At 32.2% G+C, this 19,418-nt stretch overlaps 1 protein-coding gene across 15 annotated transcripts in view; it reads left to right on the top strand.

Moving 5' to 3' along the window:
• ROBO2 (roundabout guidance receptor 2) overlaps positions 1-19,418 on the top strand; it is an 820,467-nt gene that overhangs the window by 650,059 nt on the left and 150,990 nt on the right. For 9 of the 15 annotated variants that reach the window (XM_072621616.1, XM_072621613.1, XM_072621611.1 and 6 more), the window contains exons 17-22: positions 2,335-2,506; positions 9,554-9,736; positions 11,130-11,156; positions 13,266-13,325; positions 17,716-17,758; positions 19,063-19,190. In XM_072621616.1, the coding sequence (XP_072477717.1) occupies positions 2,335-2,506; positions 9,554-9,736; positions 11,130-11,156; positions 13,266-13,325; positions 17,716-17,758; positions 19,063-19,190 (613 nt within the window). The remainder of the gene's footprint in view (positions 1-2,334; positions 2,507-9,553; positions 9,737-11,129; positions 11,157-13,265; positions 13,326-17,715; positions 17,759-19,062; positions 19,191-19,418) is intronic. The other 6 variants (XM_072621614.1, XM_072621618.1, XM_072621620.1 and 3 more) reach the window with 2 other exon arrangements.

Consider the following 19,418-nt stretch of genomic DNA (forward strand, 5'->3'; position numbering starts at 1 on the left):
GTATCTTTGGATCCAAATGACTCAAGAGTAAAAACTTTACATTTCACTTTTTGTCATGGTGGTGTGTAACTTTACATGACAGTCTCTCAAGAGAAAATAGTGGTGAGGATTGAAACACCAAGATCTGATCTTTGGATTATGTCAGATTTCACCCCACATTGTAAGATTAATTATCTGAATAAAAAAAGAAACTGAGACAAAAAAAAGTCTGAATACAGTATGATGTAATTGGCAAGGCCTGCATTTGCATATTAAACCAAGTCAGCTGATTCCTCAGATGTCAGAGATCCAGAGTGATTTACAGAGATGATTTTTATAATTAAAAAAAGAGTAATGGAAAGTTACAAAAACGTCTTTTTAACATAGTTCTATTAAGATAAGGCAAGTTACTTGACTAGTTAGAATTTTGTAATCCTATCTCAGAAGTCCTTGCTTGCAGAGGTTCCCAGAAAATAAGGTAACTGGGTCTGGGAAAAGGAACGGGCTTGAGACTTGTTAAACTAGTGGTCAACCCCAATCCTCCCAGCTGTCAGGGAGAAAGTGATGTTAGATTATTTAACTTACATTTACTGGAATGGGGAACTTGCATAACTTTTTATGAACCCCTTTTATTCTGGCTGGTCAGGAATTTAGCCTCTTTAATAAAAAGTCTTATTGTTCTATAATTATTTAATTTCTGCAAAGTTATATGTCTTATTTATTATTAAATGCTAAAGAAGGATATATGTCTCAATCTAAATTATCTTGTCTATTATTATATGATAAAGAAAAACACAGTTCTTATCGATCTATCTATTCACGTAATCTATAGTTATTATGTAGGGCAACAGTAATGCTTATGTAGGTTTATCTTAGTTCTTAGGGCTTAGCTTTTTCAAAGGAGACTTAACCCTTTATTTAAGATAACTCAAACCAATTTACCCTTTTGAGACAGTCCTATTTTTAATTGCTTTGATTTTATGCTTATCATATTCCTATAAAGATATATGCTCTAAATTATCTATCAATAAATTATAATTTTTAATAGAGCCTTATCAACATATTACTTTCATGAATACCCATTCTAATTGTGAGGTTTCTTGCTTCCTTTTAAGGACCTACTATATTTTGGTAATAGATTGTATTCATATTTTTCTGGAAACACAATTATTCCCCAAAACACATTTCTGATATTATATTTTAAGTAAGCCAGAAAAGGTGAATCATCTTAATATCAGCCTTATATTGAATTTTTCGGTAACCTATGCCCTTTGTTAGCTTCTTAAGGTCATAACTTCATAAGGTAAACACAAATATCATGAAACTTGTCTAATACAATTTACTATTACGCAGAATCAGCTATTACACAATTTAAAACATGTTCCTTGAGATGTGACAGTTTCATTTTACTATGATGTTAATCTTCAACAGTTACTTTGTCTTCCATGATATAAGAAATTTCATGTGAATAAATCCCCATAAAGACATATATATGTATATATATATGCATACTATAATATGTAAATATGTAAAATGCATATATCTGTTAGTCAACTTTAATTTTGATATTTACACAATTTAAGTAAATATTTTCTTGAATGAAATACAGTAGAGATGTTTATTTGTACATGTTGAGTTTTAGATGAAGTGAATATCTTATCATTTATAATGAGTGATACCATAAATTCTGCTTAAAGTAAGAAAAAATCAAGAAATATCTTTCACCTGTACACATTTTACACTATAATATTCCATTTTCTATTGGGGTGGGTGAGTAGTAAGATATCCAGAGGAAAAAGATAACATTGTGCCTCTTAGTTGTGGTTGTTATTTAATTTTTTTTAGTCATATCTGGCACTTTGTGATTCCATTTTTGGTTTGTTTGGCAAAGTTACTAAAGTGGTTTGCTATTTTCTTCTCCAAATCATTTTTTAAAGCTAAGGAACCTGAGATAAACAGGTTTAAGTGACTTGCCCAGGGTCAAACAGTTAGTAAGTGTCAGTGGCCAGATTTGAACTCAGGAAAATGAGTCTTCCTGACTCCAGGTATTACCCATTAGGATCAAACTACACTGTGATATTTACACATATATCACACACACACACACACACACACACACACATGTACATACATATAAAGTTTATTTTCTATTTTGTGCATTCATTTTATTTTCCTTTAGAGGATAAATTTATATTTACAAAAACATTTCTATATTTTTATTTTATATTACAAAAATATCTTTAAACATTAAATAGTATGTTATTACTTTAAAGAAGTAATATCTATCCTAATAGTCTTCATTTATAAGGCAGCACTTTTCATTATGGTTTCTTCTTTTTCTTCTACCCACTCTAGATCTGGTGTTTGGGAAATGAAACTCGTTTTCATATCAACAAAACTGTGGATGCATCTATTCGATCTGTGGTGATTGGTGGATTATTCCCAGGTATTCAGTATCAGGTAGAGGTTGCAGCAAGCACCAGTGCAGGAATTGGTGTGAAAAGTGATCCACAGCCCATCATTATTGGTGAGTACATGTTCTATGTCATCTCTATCTCAAAATAATAGATGAGGCCCTATAGGCCATCCTGCACCCTAACCTACAAAATTAATATTTTCTCCCCATAATCTCTTAAGAGATGATTCTAACTAACAGCAAGGACTCTATACACAGGCAAACCTGCTGTACAGGTTTTTAGATCTGCTTTTCTAAAAGGAAAACAGCTTTTTAGGGAAAACAATCTACTTTAATCAAGCACATATATCATTCACTTAGTTCAGGGGAAAATGTCATCACCCTAAACTTGAGGGAAAATGCAGAGAAATAAAAACCAACAGACTGGGCTTCCAGCTGTCTGACCATATGCAATACATACACCCCAGATCAACAGACAGATCCAACTATCTGACCATACGTACACAGTTACCAGAAAGAGAAGCACCACTATCTGAGTTTTCAAAGCTAGGGGCTCCTTAGCAGCTACCCATCTGGCTGAAACAGACATCTGGCCAAACAAACACTTCAGTGAGTAAGTCTCATAACAAAACCTCACCTCAGAGGTTTTCTACACTTTTCAGAGGTAAGAGGGTGGGACCCTCTGACCCAGTGTCTCAACAGAAAGTAACAAAAGGTATTGAGGCCTATTAATGGGCAGGAAAGATCTTTAACTCTTTCCCTCTACAGCCACACCCATCATTAACCCTTAAATTACCATTACAATAATGCAACTTAATCACTTCCTGTGAGCTCACTACCTCAAAGGACAGGCCATTCCAAACCATTAATGTAAGTCATTAAGTTCTTCCTTTTGTCTAATGATCCCAAGTATGCTGACTTGTAACTTCCACTAGATATGTCTAATACTTTCCCCTTATGATGGTCCTTCAAATATTTAAAGCCAGATAGCATGTCCTTACTGGCTATTATTCAAATAGTATAGAATCAGCATCCAACTTCCTGGCACTGTTACTTCAGATTGAGCTTTGGAGGAAATTGAATCAATTCAATGAAATGAGGTCATCAATAATTAACAAAAGCAGGTTTCCTTGTCAACACCATAGTTTAACTTGGATGAAAATATCCCACCCATCCTGTGGTCTTCATATGGAAATAGAACTGGTTAGTTGGATAGAATAAGTCCTCTTCCCTCTCCTAGCGTCTTTTGTATGAGATTTATCCAAGAAATTATTTAGGATATGATTAAAGTAACAACCCCAAAATTCAAATTTCATCCAACTATCTGCTGGAACTTCCTTTCAAAACTAATTTGATGAGTTTTATTTTCTAAAACATATCAGATACACAGATTATGTAGCCAAATTGATTGAATGTTGTACAGTAATATCAATAAACATTTATTAAGTACCTACTATGTTCCAGGCACTGTACTAAACTCTGGGTATACAAAAACAGGCAAAAGATAGTCTCTGCCTCAAGAAGTTTACAATCTAATGAGGTAGACAATAGGCAAACAAATATGTAGAAACAAGCCATATACAGGATAAATAGGACACAATTGATAAGAAGGCACTAGAATTAAGAGACATTAGGAAAGACTTTCTGAAGAAGATGGAATTTTAGTGGCTCTTAAAGGAAGCCAGGAAAACCAGCAAGTGAAGATGAAGATGGAGAATGTTCAAGGCATGGGAGATAGCCAGAGAAAGTGCCCTGAGATAAGAAATGGAGTGCCTTGTTCACAGAACAGCAAGGAGGCCAGTCACTCGATTAAAGACTATATGGCAGGAAGTAAAGTATGTCTGGCAAGATAGGAAGCAGCTAGGTTACAAAGGGCTTTGGAGCCAAAGAGAGGATTTTTTAAATATAATTGTGGAGAGAATAAAGAGCCACTGGAGCTTATTGAGTAGAGGGCTGACATAATGAGGTCTGTGTTTTAGGTTAATCACTTTGATGGTTAAATGGATTAAGATTTGGAGGAGGAGAGATTTGAGGCAGGCAGACTCATAGAAAGTTATTACAATAGTCCAGGTATGAAATGATGATGCTAGAAGATTGTGAGAGGATAGAAGGGGACATATTTGAGAGATACTGCAAAGGTAAAATCAACAGGCCTTGACAACAAATTGGATGTGGAGGGTGTGAGAGATAGTGATGAGTCTAGGAGGACACCTAAGTTGTGAGCCAATTTCTTCTAATAATATTAGGTATTGGTAATTAGAAAAAACATCTCACATTTAAACTACCACAGTTATATTAATGTTTTTGGCACAAGGTGTCCCATTTCTGCCATACTGTTACAATCACCAAGAAACCATTGGAGGCCACACAGTTGCAATGCCTTTTGTGTATTTTTCTTTGTTTCATGGTTTGCTGTACTTGAAGAGTCTATCACCAAGAGGCTAGCCTCTGGTGAAGGAACTCATTTTACTTAACTAAGTTGATCTTCACAAAAGAAGACACAGTTTTGAAGACTTTCCAACAGTTTTGGAACTCAGATCATCCTACATTCCACTGGCATAGCTTTCATAAAATAATGAAACATTGGGAACTTTATTATCATAATAATAGTAATAATAAAGTGAAATAAAGTAAAGATAATATTAATATATATTTTTATAATTAAAATAATGATATTTAAATAGTTATTCATTTTAATAAAAACATTATCAGCAGTAACAACAGTAGGATTTCCCATGAGGGAATTACTTCTCAATTTTACTATTGTTGTTATTAATAATGATAACAATGCCTAGGATTTATATAGTGCTTTCAGATTTACAAGGCACTTCAATACTATTTTCATTCTCACAATAACTCTGGGAAATAGGTGCTATTACTATTCCCATTTTACAGATGAAGGAATTTAGGCAGATAGAAGTTAAGGGACTTGCTCAAGGTTACACAGCTATTAAGATCCTGCAGTGCCATTTGAACTCAGAACTTCCTAACTTCAGCTCTACCCATTGCACAACCCTATTGCCTTGAGTGAGAGTTCTGGAGGCCTGTCTTCATTCTGTACCTCTCTATTAGAATATGAATATGTTGACAGATTTTTAGAACTACAAATTGTCTCCCCTTTTGTCTTGTTAAGGTAATTATAATATTAATATTATGACATTAATATTGTAATATTAATCTGTTATTGTTTAATTAAATCTGTTACTGCTACTGCTAATTCCAGATCTAAAGATTTGTTAAACAGGTGGAACTGTGTTGCTTGCATACTCTCAGGAAATGGAATCCTTTCTTTCAAATAATAATTTCCTGATTTTAAACAAGAGAAAAGTTGATGATAAAACTTTTCTTTGACATGTTTGCCTGTTATTAATTAACTATTCTCAGATGGAATTAATTTCTTAATCCAAGGGAAAACTCTATAATTTTACCATTTTGAGATTTTTTAAAACATAAATTAGACAGAGAGAGGAATACTGGCATATGTCAAATAATTTACCTGAAATAAGTTATTTAGCTAAGGTTGATACAATTTAAATATATGTATATCTACACATGCATATATATCATAGATACTTCTAATCTTGACTCTTATGACATTATGCAGAAAATATCTGATTGTAAAATGATTGTCTAATGTCTTTAACATCATATAAATTCTATTCTATCATCCCCTAGTAATAGGTGGACTTATCAAACATGTGGAGGCCTTTCAGTATTCTACTACGTGAGTCTAAAGAATTTCAGGATATTTGATGCTTGTAAACAAAGAGAAATTTATGTTTATACAATAAAATTAAATCTAGTTCATAGCACTCATAATAAAGCAGGCATATAAAGAATTTGGGCAAAGATGACAGCCAATTCAAATGAATAACAAGTCAATCTTTGTTAGTAATGTTGGATATCATTAAGCTTCTTATGTGTATTTTTTCCTAAGTCTTCTAAGTAATTAAAAAACGGAGTTCAAAATAATGAATTCCCCAAAAGGTCCTACTTCTAAATAAAATATGAACTATGAAACTGATGGCTTCCCTTTGGAAACAGTTATAACATAACTTCCTATTTTTATCTGGTCATTTTTTTACATAAGTTTCTACTTTACACTTCTCAATTTCTTGAGGGACAATTGTCCAATGCCATGCTGTATCAACTTGACTTCTTGGCTCCTGTCTCATGAGAGGATTACTTCTTCCAATTTTCACAACAGTTTGACTCTGAGACATTTCTCTGAACAATTCAGAATGTTATGTATCTAAATTACGTCTGGTTCCAGTGAATTTGAGTGTACGGAATTATTATATTGTTGGACAATTAGTTTAGCTTTAAGGAGTATATTTAAGTTTGTACCATGTTCCTGGTACATGAGAGGTAATTTACCCTTGTTTTCATTTTAAATTTTTCACTTCATAAGTATGCTAATAAAATTTCCTATAGCAGCATCCTTATCAGTGCTTATTATTATATGACATGTTTTAACTAGGTTCTACTCACACCTATGAGTACTAAAATTCATTTGAATGGGCATTTCTGTTAAAGAAAGTTAACATTGTATTGGAAATGTGACTTTGAATTTATTAATTTTTTTTCCCTGAGAAACTGGAAGTGTCTCATAAATTTTATTCTCATTATGAACTAAAATGGTGGTATGTCTTACCAAAGATATTAGTGGAGAAAATAGTATTATGACATTTGAAATAAAGAAAAAAATATGATCCTGTTTTGATAATAAAAACTTCTTGTTTTTTGGAAATTTCTTTCTTTTTTTCTAAAGATGCAGTGTTTTATTGAAGGAAGAATTCATCTCCTTAATAATCCCCAAATTTCTACTATAATAAACTTGTCTGGAAGTTTTATTTAATAGATGAAGAGTAATTTAGTCAGATCTAATCCTCATTTTCTTTTTAATTTTCACTTCACATACCATATGTTCCCTTTTCCTTTAATTAGATTCCTTATTGATCATTGCCACCAGTGAATCCCTTGATTGAACTATTATATACTTCAATATATAACTAGTTACTTGTTATTACAAGCAATGAAAAGCTTTTAGGTCCCAGTCATGCTTTCTCATAGTGATTTTTGCATAAGAATATGAAGATATTTTAATAGTTCTTTGTTCCATAGAGACAAAAATTTGATCATGCACATTTGTATACATGAATACAAGAAAGATAAAGAGATTCTAGACAATAGAATTCAGGTGGAATACTAAAAGAAAGTATATTTGCAATCATATTGGTTAATAATATAGTTATTTTTCTCTAATCATTTGGTTCTTTCATGCTTATGTTATCTAGTTGGTATAATATACAGAACAGCTGCAAACTTTCACAGTAATAGGTATTATCAAATCTAATGTACCTAATTAATTTGGAGTTCAACAAATTAGTTTTGTTCTCCATTAGGCTCCAATGGGAGGGAGACAATCTATTTCATTACATTTTTGTCTGCTGGAACAATGGAGCGTTACAGGTCACACGCAACCCTTGTCTGTGCTCTAATTAGTTGAACTGACAGCATTGTTACAGAAGCACCTGAAATATATGAAACAGGAATACACTTTGAGTTATACATATGTATACATATATATCTCAGATTAAATACATATGAAATGTACCTTTTGCTGGTAATTTCTCACAAACAATTGTGTTTCTTTTGGGGGTAAGTTTTTTATTCTTGCTACTAATGCAAAGTTTATCTAATTAAAGCATTAGGTATGTATGATTCTTGTAGTACATACATAATGGGTTAATGATACATATACATTTGATAATTGCAGATAAATAGATAAAACAGGCTGACTGTTAACATCATCTATTCTAAGGGACCCTGATTTTGTCTTCTTAGTTTGTAAGTGAAGAGTTTCTAGGAAAAGAATATATTTATTTCAGAGATGCTTATGACACATACTTCTCAGGGTTGTAGTGAAGATAAAATGAGATATTCGTAAAGTGCTTGACAAACCTTAAAGCATTATATAATATTAACTACTATTAATACCTTTGAACATGAAGTAATTCGAATCTTTGAAGCGGTTTCATTAATTCAGAAATCATCATGTTCATTTGAAATCTTTGCCAGTTACTCACTCAATAATCATTGCGCTAAGCCCTGGGAATTCAAGTAAAACAACAAAAAAAGTTTGTCCTCAGCCTCAAGGTACTTATGTTAAGACACACAAAAGGAAGTGGGAAGGGGTGTACAGAATGAAGGTCCCCAGTGCAAGGGCATGGTAGAGAAGTCTAAAATTGACCTTGGTGAGTAATGCAGAACATCAATTGGTCTGCTCTTGCCTTAAATGTGTGGTGAGAAGTAGAATCTCTTTATATACCTTAAATATAGACTTTGACTATATTTGACTTCCTCCAATCTAGACTTCACTCAGCTGCCAAAGAGATTTTCCTAAAATGTTAGTCTATGTCACACACACACACACACACACACACACACACACACACATACACACACACACACACACACACACACTCTTTATTCTCCAGTGGCTTCTAACCTCCAGGATCAAATATAAAATCTTTTGTTTGGCATTTAAAGTCTTTTGCAACCTAAACGTTTTCTACATTTCCAATCTTTTTGTACTTTATTCCCCTCAGCTTTATGATCTAGTGACACTAGCCTTCTTCCTCTTCCACTCATAGGATCCTCTGTTACTTCTTGCCTTTTCACTGCTTGTCCTATGACTGATTTCAGACAAAATATGTCTGATTTCACATTTTTTCAGCATCTGCTACAGATGCAAAAGGAAGATATCAAGTATAACTATAGATTTTAAATGTGAATGTGCACAAAGTGCCAGACCAAAGAAACAGAGGAAATATCTACACAATTATTAATCTGTGATGAATTTTATTCTTCAGTATTTCTTTCTTACCTTCAAAACTTTTAGAAATAATGTGCCCTCACTGAAGGTTACTAATTTTTTTAAGGTTCTAATACATATTTTGATATGTGTTTAATTGTATATTGCTGTCAATTACATAAAATGTACCAATTATCAAATTGCTATGGCCTTAAGCAAAAAATTAACATAACAAGAAACAAGAATTATCTTAGGAGATTGTCTATATCGTCTTGGATATGGTTGCACATATCTATTCGGTGTTTTAATGTTTGTCTTTAATTCTTCTTTTTCCCATTAAGGGGGGCGTAATGAAGTTGTCATCACTGAAAATAATAACAGCATAACTGAGCAAATAACAGATGTTGTGAAGCAGCCAGCATTTATAGCTGGTATTGGAGGTGCATGCTGGGTAATTCTGATGGGTTTCAGCATCTGGTTGTACTGGCGCAGAAAGAAGAGAAAGGGACTCAGCAATTATGCTGGTAAGGAGCTATTTCTCATTACAAATTGATGGTATGCTGGCAGAGAATACCCAAACATAAAGGTATGAAAAAGAGAATTATTTAGGAATAGAATTAATGAATAGTCTTGGTTTGTCTGTTCTGTTATTGGAAAGCTATCTTCAGATAGTGTTGTATTGCATTACTCAGCATACATAAAATCATTATCATGAGACTACAACTTTTCTCAGATTGGAAACAGATCATAAACATCACCACAGAATGCTTAACTATTACTTTGATTCATTTGTTCAGAGCAATAACTAGATCATGGATAACAACCCATTAACATGTTCCTGAGCTCTTGTTCTGAGGGTGACATTTGAAAGAGAATTCCTGAAACACATATTTCTCTCTTTAAAAGAAAGTTTTCAAAATGTTATATAAATCACTGAAATATTTCCTATTTGAGAATACGAACTTAATCCAAATGCCTCCAAAATATCTATTTGTAAAACTACTTTCCTCTTTAAAAATGGAGAGTGAGGGATTTTGAAGGAATTCAAATGGCTGTTTAAAAATGATTCCTAAAGTAAAAATGTATAGAAGGATTCAAGATAATGTGCTGTTATCAGATAATCTTGGTCATTAAAATTTTTATTAAAATACCCACTGTTATTTTCTGTAGGACCTTGAGAACATCATAATCAATTAAAAATGCAGAAGAAAAAATAGATTTATATACACATGACAATTGACAGGACAGATAAATATTTGATCACATTTAATAGGTGCATTTGATTTAGTATGAATTCAAAAAGTTATAAAATTTTAGAACTAAACAGAACTTTATCCACAACGTGTTCAAAGTTACCCAGAAAGTGATAAAGTTATTATTAGAGTTCATGAATCCAGGATTTCCACCACAGCTCACTGTTCTAACTTTTGATAATATAGGCTAAATATTTTACTATGTTAGTAAGATATTTTATTATCTGTGAGTAAACTGGCATAGCATATTTTTTGTGAGTAGACAGTAACATTCATTAAGATTCAGGAACAGGTTCATTGTTGAATATATTCTTTATGACACCACTGACAACACAATAATTCACAAAATATTGCAAATATCCATTTGTAAAGAGCAAATATTTAATGAAAGATCATAGTTACTAGGTTTGAATTTGTTCTGACATTTAAAATAAGTATCATAGAACACCCATTTAAACTTAGAGCCAAACACCATAAAGTGTAACTATCATCCTGCCATTTTGTTTCTCCTTGGCTGCTGAAGGACTAGCTCACAAAGCTCTGTTGTTTAAATTGGTTATAGTAACACATCAGAAATGGGGGATTCTTAAAGAAAGAGGTGCCCACCAGTTAGTGATTGGTGACAGAATCTGTAACTCATGATGTTTGCCTTCTTGTTTTGCAGTTCAGTCCTTCACCTTCACCCCTGCAGGTACTGTCCATCAATCCATGTGTTTCTTCAGTCATATTCCATTTCATCCATTTGACTTTACATTCCTATAAATTACTTAATAATAAGAAACACTAAATTGAGGAAGATTTACTTTTACTCATCTTCACTGGTGATACTAATAATGAAACATACACCAGTTATTTAAGGAAAAGTTTAAATGTGCTGTTATTTAGACTCACATCATCTTTAACTGGCATATCATTCATCTGTTGACTCATTCATTAACTCAAATTCTTTTAATCAAAATAGTTTGACAGTTATTAGACCAATGCTTTTGGTAAGCTAGAGACCATAGCAGATAGGGTGGTTTATTTTATTCCATTTTAATTTTGCTTTGTTTTGGGAAGGGGATTTTTTTGTTTTGTTTTAAAAAGGGTCAAATTCCTCTCTTGTGATAAACTGTAGAGTTAACTTGGATGTATTTGTGAATCTTTTTCTGTCTTAAAGATAGTATGCCTGAATACAGGATTAAATATTCTAGAAATAAGAATTCTAAATCAAGAGGAACTTCCTTGATCAATAAGTTTCAGACACTTCTTCCAATATTTGAGACCTAGAACTTTAAAAGGCAAATTCCCCTTCCCCCCCCAAAAAATCTTGCTTCATGGATAGTTTATTTCCTCTATCCTAATCCTTCTCCAAAAAGTTTTGCATATTGCTTAGGAGGATTCAAATTTTCCATAAGACACATTCACTTCCCTAAGTCCTATTTTTTGAAAGTAAGGAATATATATCCACTTTTGATCTTTAACTATTTTGCACAAAAGAATGATCTCCTCAAATACTCATCTCCTCTTTGCACACATTTTCATATTTCTTCCATTATATAATTCAGATAAAGTAGTTTTCAAAGGAACAAAAAGTTTTTCACAATGTCCTAGATATAATGTTACTCTTCCATTCACTTTGAAGGATTTATACACCCTAGGGACACTGAAAGATTTGTCTTCCATAGTATGCAACAAATAGAGAAAATCAGAACTGATAATGCTAGTCCTATTTTTAGATATTTTTTTAAGGAACAAAATGCCTTAGAAATCAAAGCAAAGTCAATTACATGTACATCACTTCCAAATATTAGACGGAGCAGAACTAAGTGAACATTTCCATTTCTCCATAGTATGTACTATGAAGAGATTTAGACATTACTCTTCTCAGAAAAAAACACTTAAAGTTTTTGAACTTTTATGAATGTGTGTCTATATATAATCTTGCTACTATACTGATTACACAATTTAGTGATGGAAAACAACTTTACTGTGGGACCAGTACATTAATTAATTAAAGTTTTGTTTTTGTTTTTTTAATTTGAATTCAAAGCTCTATTTTGTACATCAATTTGTTCTACAAGATATAGATTAAAATTTTTATTGGCATTGGGTTAAAATATCTCACACTATATGCTCACCTGAAGACTTATAATTTTTGTTCCTTTTATAGTAAATGATGATAAGCACAGTTTTAAGTAAGGAAATAAATTAAATGGGTTCATTTGGTCTTCAGAAACCCAGACGCATTTCTCTTTCTTGTCTCTCACTTTTAGAATCAGAAGTGAAATATGTGTGGGATGACAGTACCTTCCTGGTAACTACCTGTCAGATGACTAGACTTCAGAAGTTCCTTAACTTAGCCTCCCAACCCTAGCTATATTTAAAAATACATTGTTTTTAATTGCACTTGAATGAAAATTAAAAATTAGTTTTGAGATTTTCCTTTTGGACATCAGGTATATGAAAAGATGCATCTAAGTGCACACATGTGGTGGAATGGGAGCTGATTAAAATCTTGCCATATTTAATAGTAATTACACAGTTTTAGATAGCACTTGAATAAAAATTTGAAAGTGGTTATTTTTAAAGATACATATACATGCACCATATATGGCAGAATGACAGCTGATTAAAACTTTGGTACACAGGCAACTATCAAGTTTCTTGTGCATGATTATGCATTTTAATCACTTGAGAGGAGAATTTGGCCCAAAAATGTTATCCTTTATAACCACCCAAAGATAAGAGATTACCTGAAGGCTGCATTATACACTAACATCCTGTTTTTTCATGTTCACCCTCTACTCAAATTCCTCAGATACAAATATACACGGCAGGTTTGCACGTGGCACAGAGAAGGGGAGCTCGAACAAAACAGGTATCGCTGCCTTCCCATACAATATGGGGGCTCTTTCCATTTTCCCAAGACCACTAGGGGATGGGGTCTTGCTGCTGTTTCTTTATTGAAAATTTAAGTACTACATATTAGTTTTCGGACCTGTGCAGAAATTAATAACCTTAGTAATTCTTAGAGACATGGAAATGTGAAAAGAGACTTTAAAAAAAAAGTTTGATGTGACTTGAAGCAAAGGAAAAAATTTCATTATATATAATAAATAAATACATAAATAAACCCATTGAATAGATTAATGCAGCATAAGTGTATGAAGGGGAGGAGACACTTGAATACATGTATCTTTCATGTGGATTCTGATATTTACTAAACTGTCACCACTTTATAAAAGCACAGGCATAGGACATCAACTGAATATTGAAAGTAATTATATTTCCACCTGTGAGTAGGTGAAAGTTTACTTAGTGTGTATTACTCTTAGGGATTATGGATTTTGTGAAACTGAGTCAATATAAACAAATTAAAATTAGAGAGGAAATTATAAAATTCTAAGCAATTTCATGCACAGGTCTTAAAACTGCTGAAGTATAAATTATTCGACAGAATCATCCAAAAGCAGCCAAAAGATTTGATGGAATTTTTATACACTGATTATCTAGTCTGAGTTAATGCTTATTAAAAGAGGATTAATCTACATTCATATTTGAAAAACAGCTTATCAGAAAAAGGAATGAGGACTGGCTGGCAACATTAAAGTTTTCATTTGTGGTAGGAAAATGTGGTTTACTAGAGATAGGCACACAGAGAGCTTCCTGGCCTCAAAATGTCAATTTACAATATATTTGTGTTTTTTTCAGTTCTAGTGGGCATGTGATTAGGATTAACCCTGTCAGATAATAGTGTGGGTACTTCATATATGATGTAAACTTGCAAAAGCTCTTTGACCTAAATGCCTCAGGAAAAAATGTAGTAATTTCTTCAAATTTAGTGCATTTAAAACATTTTAGACTATAATAACATAGGGTTCTATCTAATCCTCATCATTTGGTATTTTATAAACTTTTTTCTCTAAAGTTTTTAAGTATTCACTTCAAAAATTCATTTTTCTTCACACCAATTAAACAAATGTTTATTAAATGCCTATCAGATGCATGATATTGGGTTAGTACTGGAGAAACAAATATAGAAATAAAACAAATCCTGCCCTCAAAGAAGTTGCATTCTATTGGGGATTTATAAATTGCACACCACTAAAACATACAAAGTATATATAAAGTAACACAAACTACTTTCAATGGGACAAAATACTAACATTTTAGGACTCCTTCATGTAAGAGGATATCATGCTAAGATAGATATAAATATTTAAGAATGCCATAAAACACTTACTGATTATTCTGAGCTTTCCATATCAAATTCATGGTTGCTACAAAATGATCAGAATCATTCCCTTCTCCCTCCTTATGGTCTGTTCTTTTAGCACCATAACTCTCAAGCACATAATTGAACTGAAAAGTACTTACACAGAATGGTTCCCAGATGTACAAATCAGTTTCTTCTCAACGAGACTATTCAAGTTCTTTTATATTGTTTTCTTCCACTTTGTATGGTTATGTATAGAATTAAAGCAGTTAATATTAAATCAACATGAGTTTCTTTGAAGTCTATCTGTGAGGCTTAGTCTGTAACATATTCTTAGCTCTAACCCTTTAGTCAGAACAGAAAACAAGTAGAGAAGATTGGATTCAAATGTTCTTGCCACACAACTGAATGTAGAAGTCTATGTTCTAAACATATATATACATTCCATCAGTTCTTATACTCCCTCAACATATGCAGATCTCTATATACCTTATGAGTCCATCTTCATGAATTGTTATAGTCAAAATATTTATCCCCCTCTTGCCAGCTGGATGATGAACCTTGTCTTCATTTAGCCAGGCTCAGATGCCCATTGTTACGCAGAGGCAAACGTAGATAAACGTAGTTTTGAAGTCTATGGCAGAAAAACACATACTCTTTCAGGTCCTTCCTATTTGGAAAGGATTTGAAGAAAGAGATGGCAGCAAGTTTTCTGTCTGTTATCCAAGAACCAGTTGAGCTAAGTGTTTATGTACGATATTTTCTCTTCGCTGAAGTTTTATAATCTTAGTCACCACAAATAGAAAAGATGAACTTTGCTGTTGATTAGTTTTTAAAATGTAAATGTAAATAATTAACCATTAGCCATTTGTGATTCAAATCCACATTTACTTCTTTACCGTAGTATCATTTGTACCATTTGTTGCTTTGACAGTGACAGAATGTTTGGTTAAAAAAAAAAGAGCTTCCAAATTAGTAAAAGTTACCTTCTACTCATGCATTTCCTAACACTATGTTTTCAGACATAGTCAGTCAACATCTATCTATTTATATATTCACAACAATACCCAGGCATTAGTTTATTCACTTTTATCAGTGAAGCAATTACTTGATATTCCTTTAAAAAGCAAGAAGTAAAAAGTATGCATTAGATAGAAAATTAACTATAGAGCATTCACACATTGTGTTTTTTCTAATCAGAGGTTTAATATCTTCACTGCTCAATTTTTTTTTCATTAATTTTTCAGATTAATTATTTTTAAAGATACAATGAAATGTGATCCAGCCATGATGCTGACTCATGATTTGGAAGCAAATTCAGTTACAAGTCCAATAGGGAATAAGGGATTGCATCTTCCCAGGAAGCAGATCATCAGCAGTCCTGTTAGAACTGATTTTGATTAGTATTATTTTATAGAGAGTCCCTGAAGCTACTTAACAAATTGATAAGGCAGCATGATTTGAGGTATTAAAAAAATGTGTTTCTAAAAGACCTACTTGATACATGAATTCCATTGCCTTATATGGTCTTGACAGGTCTTTTTTCTTGTATTGCCTAACCTCATTGTCAAGAGAGGTGACAATTATTTTTGAAGATTAACCAATTAATCAGCGAGAATTAATTAAATGACTACTATGAGCCAGTTGATGATACAAATAAAAAGAACTTCAATGTGAAGAAAATGTAACTTTAAAAAAATTAAATTGTGATTCTAGCAACTCGAAGTAGGTAAAAGTATCTCATTCTAAATAAGAAAAAAAAGTGATGATTTGGTTGCAAAAAGTATGGGTCCTTTAAATAGCTAAAATCTTCCATTCATTCAAAATTATTCTATTCACAAAAGTTTCATTTGTCTCCAACATGATTGCATATTAATTAATATGCACTTGTAGTTAATTTGGCTCTAATGTTACAATTTAAGAAAGAATGGATATATAATTCCACATATGTAAAATGACATTTCCTCTACCTCTGAAATAATCATTTTCTCTCAGTAGGATCTCTCCTTTAAACAATGATGTGTTTACTTTGGACAAATGTATAAAAATCACTTATAGACTGATGGCTTTATATCCTACTAACTTATCCATTAACCTGAATAGTCTCTAAAACCTGTAAATTCCATGGAATGCACTACCATGTTGCTTTATTGTTCCAAAAGATCATAATTAGAAAGGACTTTTATTCCACCACAGCTAGATTTATTGAAATATCAGTATGGTCTACAATTCACAGTAATTTATTGTTGAAACAAATCACATTTGAGAACCTACCCCTTCTTTTCTAAAGGTATTAAACTGGACATTTAGTATCAACAAAAAAACTTTCAGACAAAGACTGAAAAGAGAGCATACTTCCTCATGATTTTTGAATATTTGTGCTTGGCCAATAATGAGTGCGGTTTGGTAGATAGAAAACTAGCCTAGATAGAAAACTAGGAATCAGAGAGACCTGAGTTCAAATCCTGGTTCTGACAGAGACTAGTTATGTAATTTAGCTTTAAGTATTCCTGAACAAATCTCTAGTCACTAATCTGCATCAGCACAGGCAGTTGTCACATTGAGAGTTCTTCAAACTAATGAAACCTCAGTTCTAGACTCCCTCAACATTCACTTTGATGATGAAAAGTATAGTTGTTAACTTTATTTTATTGCCAATTTGAAATGGTCTGTTACAATTCTTGTTGCATTGCTATGATGCATTATTATTTTTTCATCATTATTACTTATCATGATATAATGGTATCCTACTTTTATGAGCACAGCAATATAAGAATGATGAATTTTGACATCTAAATTCATTTCACCTCCTGCAGGGAGACATATTATTGAATATATTGTTATGTTAATAAATATATTTTAAAGTAATATATATCATAAACAAATGACTTACTAATTGGAGCAAATGATGACCTCATTCATACTCTTCTTTGTTACTCTATATTTAATAATGTTTATTACATTTTGTTAGTTTCCAGAAATTTTAAAACTAGGGGTCAAAATGCACTTCTTACTGATAGTAATTTTTATTATTGGTTTCTTGTTTTAACAGTTACTTTTCAAAGAGGCGATGCAGGACTAATGAGCAATGGAAGGTATGTTAAAAATGTTTTAATTCTATTTTATTTTTAGTCAGAAACAGAGAAACTGTAGAAAAGGCTATTATTGTAATAAATGATCACTTATAAGCCTGAGAATTCTAGAAGGAATTAAATGACTTACCACAAGGTTTAATGCTGTATCTGTTGTGCACTTTAGAGGAATCAAGTCCAGATGTTTCATATTTCCCAGATGCCCAAGAAGAAATTAGGAGTAAATATCACAAGGAATGTGTTCATTTGTTAGCAGGATGTTTATTGCATTAATTAGACATTAGCAAATGAAGTTGCTGTTGTTTAAGACTCCTTATTGGCTCTCACTAAATTGCTGTGAGTGAACAATTACACATAATCGATCACAAAATAAATGATTCATGGATGATGAATGGTTATAGATTGATAGGTCTGGATTCCACAACTTTTGTTACTCAATTGAAATTGATAAAACCTGATAAACTCATATATCCTTATCTATTTTCTTTTTTTCAATATGGAGATTGTAATTAGGCCCTGGTAATAACTTCCAATCTCCCATTTAATCAATATTTTAGCAAAAAGAGATTAGGCCTAATGAGAGCTAGTGGATGCAGCAAAAAAGCTTTTGGATTGTCTTATTACAGTTTCCATAGAAACACATGTTTCTCTTAGGGATTGTGCCAGAAGAGGTCTATCAGGGAAAAAAAGTACAACAATTATGGATGTTGCTATTTCTTTAGAAGAATGCTACTAAAGTGGAAAACAACCAGGGTCCTATTTTTATATTAAAGACAGGATTTTCATTGTTAACTCTGTCAGACAAATAAGCTACCTCATAATTTATACTCAAATTTTGGAAGAGGTATTTTGAAGTCATTATATTTGTCCATTTAAAATATCAGCATCTTCATTTTGGTATTTTGTAATTGGATATTTTGGTATTTTATTTGATATTTTGCAATTTGTAAAACTTAAAAGTTTACTGCTATTTTTATAACTATAAGTAATTTCTATGAATTCTGCTACAACTTGTTTGTCTCTACACCTGTTTCAAGGCAGGAAATATCATTTGTTTGAATGCTATCAGGATCACATGATGCTTCCACTTGTAAAAAAAATGGTGATTTGTATATACTTCTAATGAACTATATAAGATCTCTAATTACTGAAAATCTACACAACTTTAATTTGAAAGAAAATAAAATGCTGTTTTTAAACATTTCTTAGCATAGGAAAGAAGTGATAAAATGTCTTTTCAGTTATTACTCACTTTCAAATTGTCTTATTGAATTTGGGTTATTTTCTTTTTCTCCATCACATTGCAGCCGCCCAGGGTTACTAGATGCCAGCGACCCCAGTTATCCTTGGCTCGCAGACTCCTGGCCAGCTACCAGTTTGCCTGTGACCAATAGTAGCAGTGGGCCAAATGACATTGGAAATTTTGGTCGTGGAGGTGAGTTCTGTTTTTCAAAGTTAAATTTTCTTTTATTTTAAATTGTGGCTTTCTAAGGATTTTTGCAATCATTTTTCCCATTATTAAGAAATATTCCTCACTTATTGATGATGTTTTCACAATGCTGTATATAGAATGTTCATCCACTTAACTAATACCATAACTACCTTTGCTACAAATCTTGTAGGAGGTTAGGAGACAGGTGATACAGTGCAAAGAGTTCTGGGC

The sequence above is a fragment of the Notamacropus eugenii genome, chromosome 6 (assembly GCF_028372415.1).
Source record: "Notamacropus eugenii isolate mMacEug1 chromosome 6, mMacEug1.pri_v2, whole genome shotgun sequence".
NCBI classification, from domain to species: Eukaryota; Metazoa; Chordata; class Mammalia; order Diprotodontia; family Macropodidae; genus Notamacropus; species Notamacropus eugenii.